This window comes from Anopheles merus, chromosome 2R, assembly GCF_017562075.2.
Source record: "Anopheles merus strain MAF chromosome 2R, AmerM5.1, whole genome shotgun sequence".
Lineage (NCBI taxonomy): Eukaryota > Metazoa > Arthropoda > Insecta > Diptera > Culicidae > Anopheles > Anopheles merus.
In genome coordinates, this window is record NC_054082.1 from 33,046,269 (window position 1) to 33,062,033 (window position 15,765).

A 15,765-nucleotide genomic window follows, 5' to 3' on the forward strand; every position below is an offset into this window, starting at 1 on the left:
TGTGATGATGCGTGTGTGTGTGTGTTTGTTGTGGGTTGAGGGAGTAAAGGTGGACGCAAGACTGTAGCGCAAAAAGAGGCTACCCCACGTACACACATCAGAGCAGCAGCCGGCGATGAACTCTAAGGTGAGGTCGGTAAAGCAGAGGAATGTGAGGAGGGGGGTCCGTTTACCCCATTCACACCGATCGCCCCGCTCTGATGTGTGTGTGTGTGTGTGTTTGGGTTTTGCGTTCGGGTGATGTAATGGCCAAGCCGCCGGGGGTCGGCGCTGTTGTTGCCCGGAAAGGGAAGCGAAAAGAATGGTGTGTTTTTGTTGCTGTTGTTGTTGTTGGTACTTATTTTCTCCGTCACCCGTCGGCAGCCTTTGTTTGTCCCCCCTCTTTGATCCGTTGCTGTTCTTGCGCGTCTGATTGGAGGCGGCCAATAAGAGGTCAAACCCCACCGGCACCGGCGGCAGTAGTAGAATAATAACAAACGGCACGAGGGGGTGGGGAGGAAGCTTATACGAAAGCGTGTCCCATACACGGCAGCACACCGGTGTTGTAACATGATTCATTCATTAAACCGAAACGGCGACCACGACGACGACGACCGACCTATCTTTTCTCGTGACCGGGCAGCGCAGCGGAGCACGTGCTACGGCGGCGTGCAAATCACAGGCGCCGCGCACTAGCGCGGTTTTTGGAGGTTGGTACACACCGGCCGGTCCCGGGGGAGGGGATGGTCGCAATGGTAGCAATGGAAGCGAACCGTTGTTGTTGTGGTGATGGGTGGTGTAGTATTGGTGCTAGAGCCGCGTTAGGGAAAAACGGGAATTAGGCGTGTAACGGCGCAATGTTTCGTCGACAATGAGTGTAGGACTGAGGGGGTACTCTCTTCGTCAACCACTTCAGCTTACGATACGATCAGCTGTGTTGGTGTGGTGACGGTGCTGCGCTGCATCGTTTCGAAGCATTTGGTGGTAAAAAAATAAACATCCCGGCCGCATCCTTTGTTCAGGAGTTTTCATCCGAAGCCGTCGTTAATGCCACTGGCTATTTTCTCTTTCGATAAGGCCACTGACCTAAAATGGATTCCAAGGTCGTAGGTGTGCATACCTTGTTGTCCAGCATTCACTCCTCTAACGGAAGACCGATGATGGCTATCTCTCGAAATAATACTACGAAACAAGTGTGTGTGTGTGTGTGTGCTGTTCAGTGTAGTTTCCACACAGCTGGCCACATTGCTCCTGTGTCCTCAAGTGTGTACACGAAGGCGCGCTCTCTATGTTCCCGGCGTTTGCTTGATAACGGAGGGGGCACCGCTAGGACTCCTGGAGTTGGGACGTTGGGCTGGTTTTGCGGCGAGCGAGCGAAAAAGGCATGATGAATAGCGGTGGCATTATTATTGTGTCAGACGTGTACGGTGCCAGTTGCTCTTCGCCACCTTTACCCCATGTCCACGCACACCCGGACTTACTGTCGCAAGGAGCCTATCGCACCCACACACTTGATCCACGTGGCTGAGAATGAATGCTGTTTAGTGTGGTTGTAGGGAATGCTCTATATTGAATAGTTAGAAAGATACAGGTTTATTCGGCGTAGCGGGCGGCGTACTGTGCTGTATGCTCTTCTGCACGGTACCGCATTCCCACATTAACGATAAACTCAATTGGGTGCAGTTTCGGAGGACGACGTGTTACGTACGTGCGCTCGCATGAATGGAGCATGGAAATACACACAGGCCTGCCAGGTGTACGGATCCGTTATGCAGCTAGCCAAAAATAAACAACGAACGTGCGTGCGTTCTCTACGACGGTGCCTCTGTGCTCGTCGTAAGTGCATCCTCCTCAATGTACGCGTGTGTGTGTGATACAATTTCAACGTTCGAACGAAGCGATCCTACAGACTCTGCCGTGCATCCCTTTGGGTTGGCTGTGGGAGCTCCCCCTCTCCCCTAATAGCTCCGTGGTCTAGACTGTCACACTTTCACTACGGAAGCGACGGTCTACTACTCTACCTCCAGCTGATGATGCTTGCTTGTTTTTCCTGCCCAAATGGGCAATAGATGGAAGAATTACGCGTAACTCAATCGTACACCACGCGCACATCTCGCACATACATCTACAGCACCCGGCGCGCCGGCAACGACCTTTAGCAACGGATGTGTGTGTGTGTGTGTTGTCGGCTGTGTTGTTTTGGCGACCGAGCGCGAGGGCACGGTCGGGGCGAAATGTTCAAACGGTTCCGCAAGGTCATCGTCGCCGTCGTCTAGGGGTCTTTTGGGAGAGGGTTTGCGCTGCTCGGAACATAAAGGGTGAATGAATGAATAGTGTACAACGATACTCGCTCACTCCTCTCGATTCGAATGTCGAAACACATTGCAAAACCCTCACGGTGGTAACACATTAACTAATAGATACTTTTGTTGCTTCTCCTTTCATTACAGGTACGTGACAACGAATTCTTCCTCTCGCAGACTGTTTCGGACGAGCTTCGCGGTGTAGTAAGTGTCCAAAAAAAAGTTTCAACGCAGCAGATTAGGGATAGCTAATCGACGCCTTGTGATTAATATGATAGTAACACACTCAGGAACGCTGAGATTGCTGGGGGAAAAAAATGGGACCAAAGCATAGTACAAAACGATGATGCGCCATGTGCCATTCTGAACACAGTTCTGAACATCCACCGTCAACGAAAAACTGTCTACATCTGCACTTGTCTATTTTACACTTTAACCTTACCAATACAAAAAGAAATGTAAAAAGTTCTCGATACCGCTTGATTCAACATACTATCCTCAGCAAATGGCACATCGGCTATTGGCGAAACATACCGGCGCTCGCGCCCCCCACCCGAGCAGTTTGTTTGGGAAATGTTCATTCATTTAAAGCAAAACCACTCAATGGCTGCCGGATAGGGACAGAGCAGAGCGGCGCCGCAGGGAGCGGAGGAGAAGGGACCGTTTTCGAAAGGTTTTGAAAACGTAGGTGTGAGCGGCGGCATCCATCTCTGTGTGTTCTGGTGGGGTGGGTGCGTTCGTCCAGTTTGTAGGAATTGCGTAGAACACCGAGAAGAGACCGATAACGACGACGGTGGATGAATTCGTTCTCTCTATACCGAGAGCGGGCGGGCGGACGTGCGGATGGATTGTGAGATGGTGGTGATGGTTTGAGGGTGGTTTGTTTGGGGTTTCCCGCGCATTCCACATACACAGACACTTCGCCACGTACTATTACCATCTGTTTCTGTATCCTCATCTTCCCTTTCCCAAGCACTGGTCTCCTCCCCCAAGAGGGGTGTTTCCAACCATCACCTCGTCGTCGTCGTCGTCGTCTACCCGAGTCGGCGGATTGCAGCCAGCTTGCCGTAGGTCGTGGATGTTTTATGTGTGCATTGCTTTATATTCCGCTGTCGTCGTGTGAGAATAACTATGCCATCAGATCAATGTCTGGTTTTTTTTTTTTTTGGTTGGCTGTTGTTTTGTTTTATTTTAGCAACCGCTGCTGATGTCCGTGTGATATGCTATGATTTCAGTCACGCTTTTTGATATGGTGTTGCTTGTTCTGTGAAGCGCCCCTCAAACGTTTTGCTATTAAATTTGAGTTTGGCGAACGACTCAACCGACTGTAGTGAGAATACTAAGTGGAATTCATCTCCTAATAATGTGTTTTAAAGCCAATCAAAATCTGATATAGAGTTGCATCACGGACAAGACATCAGTAAGTGAGGGTTTTCTTGCGTCATTTGGTCTCTTAAGGCACTCGATAAAGGATGGTTAGGTCCTAGCATCTTCACCGCTCCGCAGTAATGCTCTCAATGCTGTGTCACTGCTTCAACGCACTGTGCACTGTACCCGAGACCACTAACGCAAAATGGACGCATAACGTCCAAGAAGGATTCGGTCGCATTGGTAGAGCGCTTCCGAATCAAAGCAACTCCCGGATGGTGACGACCGACCCCCGGTGTCTCCAAGCAGAAAAACTCTACTATGCTCCTTCTCTGGACCTGAATCCAGAGCACTACCACCACGGTAAAGGAAGAGTCTTTTGCTAACTACCCCGCTCCCCCCCTCCCCCCTTGCATACGTTCTGCTTTTCCCAACGACCCATGAAACGGTTGAGTTCCTTTTAGTTTGCTCTTGCTTGGCGGCGGCGCCCGTAATACACCAGGCCCCTTTTTGCAAATGGGCTGATGTTGCTGCTTTTTCTGCTCGATGTGTGTGCTCTCGGAATGAAAGAAACACACTGTGCCGAGTATGTGCTCTGCGTGTGTGTCTGGCTGGTGCTCCCGATGGCTCCGGCACAGTGGGTTGTGTGTTGTTCGTTATGCCTTGAAGGCTACTACCAGAAGATATATTTTGGGTTTATTGCACTGTATCTTAGGATACAGATATACTTGAATTTGGTGCTTTTAACATAGAAATCATCTGATATATGTTTTAAGATTTGCTTAGTTTTTGTGCGTGTGCAAAAATAGGATTTTTGTCTCGATAAGAAGTTTGTGAAATCGTCTTCAAACACGCCAAATGCTGTCTATACTTAGTGTAAAACATTCCCAATTTATGTCCTCAGAAAAGGTACCCTATTCCCAATGTTCTTGCCACGACGACTTGATGCAGCTGTGGGAGTCGCTGGATCGAAAAACGTAGAATGTAGGCACATTTCATCCTGACAATCTCTAACGTGCGCGCACCAGCAACCTCTCTTCCTACGGATGAGATGGTACACTGTGGAAAACGGCGTCGTCGTCGGTTCTGTGTGATATGATTGTGGCTTCGTTTTCCCCGTGAAGAAGGACGACTTTTCCGTTCCACTGTGTGCTGTGTGTTTGGTCGGTGTATTTGTGCGTCCCCCCTGCCGTCTACACAGGAAAACCGTTCTTTTAGTCGGGTTTTCCGTTTTATTGCACCACAACCGGCAACTCTCGCCGTCGTCTTCCCTCTTTCTCTATCTCTCTCTGTAGTAGGTTTTTATTGGTTGTTGGCATTTTCCTTGCCTTTTCCTGGCATGCGTGTGTGTGTGTGTTGGTTTGGAGCCACATCCAGGGGTAAAACTTTTTGCAGCACCTCTCATGTCCCCGTTCATTCGGGTTGCTAGAGCCCTGGGGTTGTGTTCAGCTGTGGCCTTTTGCCTACTACTTGCCATGTGTGTCTGTCTGCTGCCAGTGCCGGTACTATTACGGGTTTTCCCCCATTCCCGGGATATGTCTCATGCCTTCCGAAACTTCCTGCAAAGTGAAAAAGCATGGCAAAGCCGCCAGGACGACGAGTATAATTTTCCTCCTCTTGCTGCGGGCGCTACCTCCACTACTACCTTGGGTGTGTGGAGGGGTTGTCGTGCTTCACTCTACGCCTTAGTTGAAGAAGCAGATTATCGCACCATTGCAAGGAATTTCTAAATGGGCCAAATGCTCTAAGCATAAATTGTGCGCGCTACCGTACGTGTGTGTGCTACGTCGTATTGTGTCGGTTGGTGCGTATGTGCGTGTGCGAAGACATGTTTCTGCGTTGTTTTAATTGCTTACATTTCTGCCGTGTTGCCCCTTGATACTACCACCACCACGGCAAGTACTGGCAATAGCAGCTTGCACTGATGAATGATTAAAATCAACCTATACATAATGGTTTAGCGTTCCGTAATCTGGAGGAATGTTGTTAGAAGTTTATTGATGTGCTCAAGTAGGGCAAAGAAGGGCTGTGCTGTAGCTATTCACATCCTTTAAGGGGGTTGGCTTTTGGTTTAGCGGATGTAGTGTTTGGTGGTGTTTCTAACCTATTTTTACTGTAGAAGACTCCTGGAGAAGGAGGGATCTATAGTGAATGTCTGTTTGATCCTTTGATTTTATCAAGAAAACGATGGTTGCTTACCTCTGGTCGTTTGGAAAGATACGGCAATAGTCTCCGAGGTTTTGGAGATTGGGGTTTGTTTAGATAAGATTTGTCTCACGTGTTCTGTGCTGCGAAAATAAAAAAAAGTCCTACTTAAGGCAAGAAAAGATCCAAAATGAACTTCAGTAAAATGCTACAAAAGCACTACTGATGCGGCTAGGTCTATTTGATCCTTCATAAGCTATAATACACGAGGATTCGATGGACTCCAATTCCAATAATGATGATGGATGGTGGTGTCCTATGAAATCTCCACAGAATAGAGGGATACGACTTAGGTGTCGACCGTTTAACAGGCCCTACCCATCGACCACTGATCACTGGTTGTTTGGCGAGATGTGTCGTTCGTACGGTCGATATAGTTAGACATCACCATCCCCGCCAGATTGCGAGTGTACTGATTGCCCACGTGGCCGTGAGAGCGCAGTACGGATGGATTGTGGAGCCGTCGGCTACCTACCGACGACGGACTGGGCATCTATTTGCGTACTGAAATCCCCTTCAGCGGTATTGGCGCGCTCAAAGGGCCATGTGCGTGTGTGTAAAGCATTTTGTTTATATTTCCTCCGTGACGACGGCTTTTCTGCTTGCAACTCTACCGTGCTGCTGCTGCTGCTGCTGCTGTTGATATTGCTATTGCCTGTTATTATTGAAGACCGACTCCCATCTCATCAGCGCACACACGTACACGCATACATACGGACAGAGATATGGGACGACGCGGCGACGTTAAAATGCCGGTTGTGTGTGGTGTGTTTTGGTCGGTCGATCGTTCGGGTCGGGGTTTTGCTTGGCATCCGCTGGTGTGCAACCCCCTCACCCCATCGAACCGACAGCACCATGACCCTTCCTCCCTCCCTCTGTCTGTTCCCACGCTCTCCGTTCTCCACGCTTACGCTGATCCCTTTTTCACGTGCTTGCGCTGCCTTACATTTGGATGTGAACGCGGTGTTTGGAGAGGGGGAAGGGAGAGTTGGCGGTCTCTTGCGTGCTGGGGGTTTGTTTTTATTCTTCTGGCTGCTCTTAACCTTTCTCAACATGATTACAGCACAGTGAGTGTGTGTGTGTCTGTGTGTGTTGCTATTGTTGAGTTTGTTTTGTTTTGTTTTTTTTTTTTATCGCAATTGAATGCAACGACGAAGAGGAGGGGCTCGCACATGTTTTACGTTTAGACGGTGTGAGCAAATGATTTGTTGTATCACACGCGCGGCTTTTGGCTCCGCCGTCGTAGTGTGTGTGTGTGTGTGTGTATCTTTCCCATCTGTCATTGTGGTTTGATGCGCTCATACCCGCAAACGATGCTGGTGTGCCACGTTTGCCTTAACATGCACTGTTTAACGAACCTTAAACATATATCATACACAAAGGCCGCACATGAACTTGCCTCATTTCCCAAGAGCGTTTCACTTTCAACCGGAACGCTTTTCCTTTTACTTGGTAACAAACGTGAATAAAAGTACTATCACGCAACCACCAACCAACCTGTCGCCGTCGTCGCTGTTAAGGTTGGGCGGCTGATTTGCCCGGTAAGCGCGGCGTAAGATTCGCGCCATACCACAGGCGCAGATGAGATGTAAGGGGTGAAAAGAAAAGAAAAACAAACGACAGACGATATCGCTTCATCGGAAGAGGAGAATCGCTCGCCGTAAACAACCAACTCCCGCCCCTTTCATATTTGCACGGTTATGCTCGCCACCAAGGGGGTAGGGGGATACCTTTACAAAACCTCGTGCTTTTACAACTCCGGCCTTTGGTCACGCTTTTCTACTCTGTTGAGAGTGATATGAAAGATACAGCCACTCTCATCTATGCTTTAGCAATACAGCAGCAACGCACGTGAAATGTTGGCACCACCGTGTCTGTGTGTGTGCGTGTGTTTCAGTCTGCGTGCATGATGACTCGATGCAAGTAGTCACAATAATGCTACTCTCCGCATCCGTTCGTTTCTAGCATCGTTATTATCGCCGGCGCACCAAAGCCAAAACATGGACCGGCCCACCACCACGTGGCTGTTTGTGTGTGTGTGTGTGTGTGTGTGTGTTCCTCCGTCGCACTTGCGGCAAAGAAAAGGGAAGCCAAGTTACGGGGGGTATCGTTAGAAAGAGGGCAAGGCAGAGGGCCTTTGGAAAGGATGGAGAATGTGTGTTTTGAATTGAGCGGGAAAATGTATACTTTGCCGCCCCCGAGTGTGTGTGTGTTTGTGTGAGTGATTTTGGATTTTGACAAGCCGGGAGGACCGGTTTCCTGCTCTGGAGCGTTTTCATATTCGTGTTCGTGTGTGTGTGTGTGTGTGTGTGTTTGTAATCGGCAATAGTAGCCCTTGAAAATATAGCTCCTACAGCATATTGCCCTTGACATGCGAACGGATTGTGGGCGCGTGCCGTGCGCTCTGTAGACTGTTTTACATTATAGCAATGCGCGTGACTTCGGCACGTCATCTCCACCGGCTGGAAGGAATTACTTTTTTTTTGGGGGAAGCAAATAATTGTTTCTTTGATACTTTCCCTCCATCTCATCATCATTTGGTGCGCTTTTGTTGCTGCACTGTAGCTGTTTAGGCAAGGAAACGCCTCGTCTATGTATCAGGTTCTTCATCAGGCGCTGCTGTGGTGCAGGAGAGGTACAGGTGGAATCTGGACAGCCTTTGGTTGTTTATTTTATGCTCTTTCGAGTGTTGCCGTCGCCGCCGCCGCTCAGTCCCACAACTCTTTCGGCTGCAAACCACCACACATACATATGCCGCCCAGTGTAGAGTGAGAATCTTCTTTTTCCATTCTCACGAGAATCTACGCCTCCAATTTGTATAAATGCTTGTTCCTCTTTTTCTCTGCTCTCGGCCGTTTTTCTCTGTTCCCAACCAATCCAATACCACTGAAAAGGAACGTGAACCCGTGCCGTAGGTAACGTAGAGCTTGGGTCAATTGTAGGGAGAGTTTTTTGGCGGGAATATGTTTTGCCTTTCCCGGTTCGAGCGTTCGCCAGTGCGACAGCTGGGGAAGTATTTTCAGCCCCTCAGATAACGTAAGCGGGAAATGGCACTTGCGAGAGTGAAAGGTGCTGCATCTCACGAATGAGAAATGAATTGTTTGTGTGTATTTTATAATGAACGAATCTTTTGTATGAATGAACGAATAATTTCTCGTACTCGGGTGGTGATTATAGAAGAAAGAAATAAAACACAAAAATTGGATAGAAATTCCACCTTTCTAATGAATTCTTCGCAAATTTTCGCTACTGCTGCAAACCAATTACCGGTTTTTAGCAACAACAATCAACGGTTTTGGTGTGGTTCGTTATCATTTTTTGATCGAAATTAACCCTCCACGACCCTCCCCACCACACACGTGTTAAATGAATTTCCGCCGCCTCTTTGCCTTTCCTTCGTGCGTGTGTGTGCGTTAATAGCTTTGTGTGCTTTTTTCGCTTCGTGACATCACGACAGGTGAGTGGTGGCGGTTTGTGCCATCGTATGCGATCTGTTAAGTACTCTAGCAGCAAACGCTTATCTGCTTTGTTGTCATTTCAACCTCTGGCAGAGGATAAAACCGAAGAACACACAGTCCGAAAACACTGTGAAGATTTCTGCTCCGGCGTTGCTCTTTCAAGATCGCGCAATTTATTGTGGGTTTTTTGCTTTTCCAACCCATATCTTCTCCTCTCCCATCCTTGGGGGTGTTGCGTATTATTGATTGTGCATGCACCATTCTCAGCAAAATTACGGGGCGCGCCCTGCCTTCGCTGCGAGCTGTGTGTGCCGCCGGAGCCGAAATGAAAATAAAGTTGGCCCTCTCGTTATTTTTATTCCATGAGGTGTGGTGGTGCCGGTGTATGGTTCTACACGTTTATTTTGTTGCGTGTGTGCTTTTTTCCCTCCTTCGGATCCGGGCGATTGGTGCTGCTGGTGGTAGCTCGGGGACCCCCAGTCAGAGAGTGCGTTAAAATTTTTGTGTCAGTTGTGTGTGCTGTCACAGTTGCGATGCGACATCAGCAGCGCACCGCCGAACATCGTCAGCGAAGCATGTGCGCGCCACTCTCCCCTATACAGAGAAAACGTGGTCGAGAGTGCGCTGCCTCTGGCAGTGTAGGGGAGTAGGGAGTGGGAGGGTATGAGAAATGTGATGGTACGGCCGGAATGGGCAAATGCGAATAGCTTGTGTGTGCCATCGTCCCCGTTTTTTGCTGTTTGTGGACCCAATGTAGATAGGGATACGGTTTGTAGCGAGGGACAGGGTGATGAAGATTCTTCTCTGCCGAGTTAATGCTTTTGTGCGCTGCTGATGCGCCTGTCCGCCGCTGCGCCTGCCTCTGCGTTGTTATTGCTGGTAAGAGCTTGGCTGCTCTGCTCGAATGAACCACCGCAACGACGTGATACGGACATGGCGCGTTTTAGCACTCTCGTGCTGTGTGTGTGTGTGTCTGCTGCTATAACAGCACAAGCACAGCGTCAGCACCGAGCAGCAGCAGCAGCAGCAGTAGAGCAACAGCAGCAGCAGCAGCTCCGACCACAGCTGCGCTGCTCTGGCTCCCCTTCGTTGTGTGTACCCTCTCACATCGCTTTCTCTCTCTATCCCTATCGCTCGACCCTGTGTCGTTTGACTTGACTAACTCGAACTGGTATATACCCCGGGATATCAAGGGGGAAAAACACATCGAGAACGAACATCGACACCCCGGGACGGGTGTACGAATGGATGGCCGTGCCACACAGAGCACAAACAGCACAGTGCGCGCACCGAAAGCGTCGTCCGGGCATTTGGGATGCACAGCAACACACCGACCGTCGAGGCACGGTGGAATATGGTGCGCGCACCTTTCGGTCAAAATTGTGGTATTATGGGAATAGATGTGTTGTTTCTTGCGATTGATGGGATGAGTTGCTGACTGGCATGGTTTTTGCGTTATAGTCTTAATCAATGTTGCTGTATAAAATAATTTAGTGAGTTTATCAATTTACCATTTTAAATTGCAATGTTTTTCAACTGTCTGACACAAATTACTGTCAGTTGTAAATTATTGAACGCTTTTTGCATTAAACCGATTGCAATATATTCCCTTTTGTTGTGCGTTTTCTTGCACGCATAATAAACCAACGCTGCCTGCGTCGGACAAATTTTGACCATCGAAGCAACCGAACCGTTGCCGAGTGTGCCGGTGCGCTCGGTGTGCACTGCTCGGTGTGTGGACGGACGACCTAAAGCCGCACCAAAGCGCGCGGCACACACAGAGCAGCACACAGGAGGCGTATCGCGCGCTCGCTCCGGTCGGTCGGGTCCGGGTCGAAAACACACTTTACTACACTCCTCGCAGCAGCAGCAGCGCAGCACCAGCAGTGTGCTATGTCGTCCGTCGTCGTCCCGGCTTTTGGCTACGCTGATATGGCATGATGGCGCACACGGCGACTCCGACCACCACCACCACCACCCGGCAGCACACCGCAGCAGAGGCAACAGCAAAAGCAAAAGCAGCAACAGCACAACGCTTTATTTCGATGTGCCGTGCCGTTGCCGTGAGGATGGATTTTCGATGCTGTCGGTGTGCTCTCTGTGCCGGAGCTGATACCGGCCCGACTACGACGAGAGCTTGAACACGTCGCCGCGCTGTGTGGTGTGGCCCTGAGAGCTCTGTGCCATAGCGTTGTGCTTGTTGGTGGTGCTGGGAAACGTCAGGGGCTTTGAGCAGGGGTGATGAGGGGGGAGAGTGTACGTCGTTAGGCGAACAACAAGCACCAGGGCACCCAGTGGGGCCTGGCAGAAAGGAGGGGAGTACCCTCGTCGTCGTCCTCGCGTCCTATTCTCTCTCTTGCGTGCGTTTGTCATCGTATTCTGGTGCGCTGTGCTGGGTGATGGGAAGTGGAGAGCTACGTCGACAGCAACGACGACGACGACATTCACCGCAAGAGACCTGAACTCACTCAATCGTGTGTTTCTTTGGAATGATGATGTATGGAGACACACCGCTGTGTGGCAAGCGAGAGAAAGAGAGATCGAGTGCGGCAGCAGCGGATAAGATGGTTATGTGAGCACATTCCCGTCGAGTCCCTGTATCTGCCTTCTGCCGCCCGACGGTGTTTGTGAGGTTCTCGCCGTCTTCGTCGTGATATTCCGTCCATCCGTTTGTCGACATTGCCCCGTCTCCGGTTCCGACTTTCAGAGGAGTTTTTGTACACCATGGGCAACACCACCACCACCGCCGCCTGCTTATTCTACCACTCTCCACAGCCTGCAAGTTTGGGGCGACTTCTACTCGAGAATGGAACAGAGCCACTGAGTTTTTAAGCAGGGTTCTTTGTGTGAGACTGCCTGTGCATGGGGGAAAGGAAAGCAGCGCGTTTTGGTTGGCCCAGTACAGTAGTATACCATTTCTGGGAAGAAATATAATCGCAGAAATCGGGGATATAGAGACACGCACGCGGTCGTGCTAGCGAGTGTGCCTAGAGAGCGAGAGAATAGCGCGGCAACCAGCAATTTAGCAGAGGAGGACGACACACCAGATTATACGGAGAACTCACCCTCCCAAACCACGCGGGGACGGAATGGGCTGGCTTTGCCCTTGGCTGTTGCGTTGGTGCCGCGTTGAAGCGACGACCCTTTGGGAAAAGCTGAACTGTGCTAAAGCTAGCGAGCGCTACATCACAAACCCCATCCATCCATCCACCCAGCCGGCATGGGTTCTCCCTTTGGTGTCGAGCTATTATTTATTCTGTTAGCGAGCATAGCTTTCCCAGATTCTATCTTCCCAGAGACCCAAGACCACTACCACGGCGGAGGCGGCCGTTGCTCGGGCAATTGTGTTTGATGGCAATTTGGAATAGAGCAGCAGACGACGGAACGGAATGAGTCACTGGAATAATTTCGCTGCCGTTGTGATACGGGGATGGCCCTCTGTCGTCCTCTTTGCCATTAGATTAGCCGGTCCTTCCCACACACCCAAGACACGGTGGCGGGAACCGCGCAATCCTCATTTATAGCTCTTTGGCACAGAGACAGAGAAAGAGGGGGATAGCAAACACAACTAGAGACGGCCATCATACACGGCTAGGAATATCCACAAAGGAAGCCCTCTGGAAGCCTTTTTCGCATCTGTTTATCTGTCTTTTCCATTTCCAGCCAGCGCGCTTTGGGACAACACTGGGGAAGCTCACAGAGTTTAGCGCTTTTGTAAGTCATCCCGTGTGCTGTTCGGTTTGGTGTGGTGTTAGAGATTTCGCAGCCAGTTGAGTTGGATGCATTGGGCGTTCTACACTCTTTCGTCAGCTCTTGTCGGAACACCGTTCGTTTCTCGGTCCGGTCTCTGTTGATACAGCGCTCCGACCCCGGCGTACTGTTTTCGTTATGGTTCACTGGCTTCAGCAGCTCAGCAAACCACCCAACTATTCCAACCGTCAGTTGGTTGGTGCAAAAAATGCGTTCGAGTTAGGAAATGAGAAAATCGGGTTAGTGGTGTAATTCAATTGACGACTTGCAAGATGACGACGTCTTCAAACACAGGTCTCTCTTTTGCTGCCCGTATTGTTGTTTGGTCGAAAAATTCTTGCTTTGGGATTTCTCAATTTTTTTTTGTTGAGATGGCTTATCGATCTTTAGATGTTCACAGCTCTATTGTGCCTTTTAAAAACCTAAGCCAATGTTATAAGGAATTCTACCATTCTTTGGGGCAATCTTAGAAGCATTGTCACAGCAAAAATGTCTAGACACGATCGCGCTAGCGAGCGGATGTAGGTTTGAAAAGAAGAGGGTTGCGTTGATTAACGTGTATGTGATAAAAACAGGCTAATGTGGCGCCAGTTTCATCGCCGGCTTTTTGATGCGGCTTTTCTCCTAACATCACATCGCGGAACAGTATCGTTTTTTGTGTCGGGTCTTTTCTTTGCTTTTTACCGAAGCAATCGCAAGAAACTCTCCGCATTGATTGATGCGGCTAAAAGCCGGTACCTCAAGACGTCAATCGTCAAACGTACACTTACGCGTAGAACCGTAACCCCCCAAATAAACGGAGTTGGCCAACAGGACACGCTCTCTTTGGGGGTGGAATAAAGTTCAGCTTATGATTGTTGAAATTTGTACGTTTGATCAGCAGCAATACAGACACACACACACACATTGTAACGAAAGAGGGAGCCCAAAGTGAGTAAGAGGATAGCCCCCCCCCCCCAGGCGGCGAGTGTAGAACGACGAAAAACTCTCGCGGGAAAAAGGGGGGCAAAATAAACATACAAAGTTTACCATCGATGCGCCCAGTTGACTCAACTCGTCGGTTCGTTAGTTTAACGATGTACACGCGGACCCCCGCCTCTTTTGTGCGGCACAGAGAAGGAAGGAAGAGTAGAGGAGGAAACGCCCAACAACAACACGGCCGACCGTGCCAAGGTTAATACGGGCGCCGGTTTCTTTTGCCCAACACACGCTCGCTGTGTGTTTCGCTGCTGCCTGGCCCAGCGACGGCGGGACGATGACGCCGATGACGATGATGACTTTCGTTGCAATTTAATGCGTTTATGACAAGCGGTACCCTCCCGTGTGCTGTGGACGGTCTCTCCTGTGTGCTGTTGTTGCTGTGGTTGTTACTATTCACCGTCAGTTCCACTCCATCCGACTAATGTTACTTTTGCAATTGGTAGAATGGCCGCCCGAAGTGTTGTGTGGTGTGGTGGTGATGGCAAATGTACAAAGTGTGAGGGTTTGGTTTATGTTTGACCATAACCGCACAATGTTGCTGCATTGTTAGTGTAGCGGGATACGACCACGGCACGACCATAACGTTGCCCCGATCATGACGATGATGATGATGATGATGATGAGGGTTGATGTGGTGGAGAGAACCGTCCGGCGGCTTTGCTCGTCGGAGAGCTCCAAACCCTCGCCCTCGTCGTGTGTAGAGTTGCGAATTTTATTGCATGTGCGCGCACCCAGAGCGTCTCTAACGACGACGGCCCCGCGTTGTTAGTATTCTCATCCGCCCCAACACCGTCGTACGGTTCCGCCGGGATACGCGGGAGGATGGTAAGCGAATTGGAGGACGAGTTCACTCTAGACAACGTTTGTGACATTAATTGACGTCACTTCAATTATCGTGTCGTTTGCTTTGGTGTGGCCGTTTGAAAGTGGCCGGTGGAGGAGTGTTGGAGAAGGAGGCGGCAGGATTGCATCCACAACATCCACTGCGGTTCGGGTTCCGCGCAAAAGCAGCGTGTTTTTTTTTTGTACTCGGAATGCGATGAACATCATCAGCACCGCGTTTGAAGAAATGCGATACGGTGACACATCGAGTGTCCACAGTAGAAAGTACGTACGCGTGCACTCAAATGAAAACCATCGCCAGCCCGCGCGGTGGTCCCACTTACCCGCTTCCCTTTCTGGAAACGGAACAGCGCAACAAGGCACCGCAGCTCGCTCCATCCATAAAGTCCATCCGTCGTTCGATGCCCTCTATTATGCAATTATTGTAATCCCCACCGTGTGTTCCTTATGTGTGCGTGCCGGTGGTGCTGCCGCTCTGCCCTCCGGTGCTTCTCCTATGCGCGCACTCGCTCTGCTCTACATATTGAGAGCATCGAGCGAACGATGACCTTAATCTACGGAGTGGAGATGGGGTGCCGGCCCCTGTGTGGGGGCTGGAAGGTGGTACGAGCAGGGAGTGAGAAATCGGGTAGAGAGATGCATTTACGATGTGTACCCACGACCGGCGAAAATATCATCATCTTCTATGTGTTTGTATGCGCGCACGCGTCCCCGATAACGGAATTCCGCCGGTTGTTGGGTCGCGGTAGAAGAGGAAGAAAAATAAACTAACATAACAGCATAGAAAAGGGCAACGCAGAAGAAAAACGGAATAATAAAACCTCTCAACCTTCAACAAACGCCGCGCGCAGCACTGGTGGCTTCCCCCGGCGATTGGT

The 15,765-nt window shown here is 50.1% G+C and overlaps 1 protein-coding gene across 18 annotated transcripts in view; it reads left to right on the forward strand.

Annotated features, from left to right (window-relative positions):
- Positions 1-15,765, forward strand: part of LOC121588414 (trithorax group protein osa) — a 125,708-nt gene that overhangs the window by 84,254 nt on the left and 25,689 nt on the right. The window contains exon 2 of one of the 18 annotated variants that reach the window (XM_041906313.1): positions 2,430-2,486. The exons of the other annotated variants lie outside the window; for them this stretch is intronic. Within the exon in view, the coding sequence (XP_041762247.1) occupies positions 2,430-2,486 (57 nt within the window). The remainder of the gene's footprint in view (positions 1-2,429; positions 2,487-15,765) is intronic. 18 annotated transcript variants of the gene reach the window in all.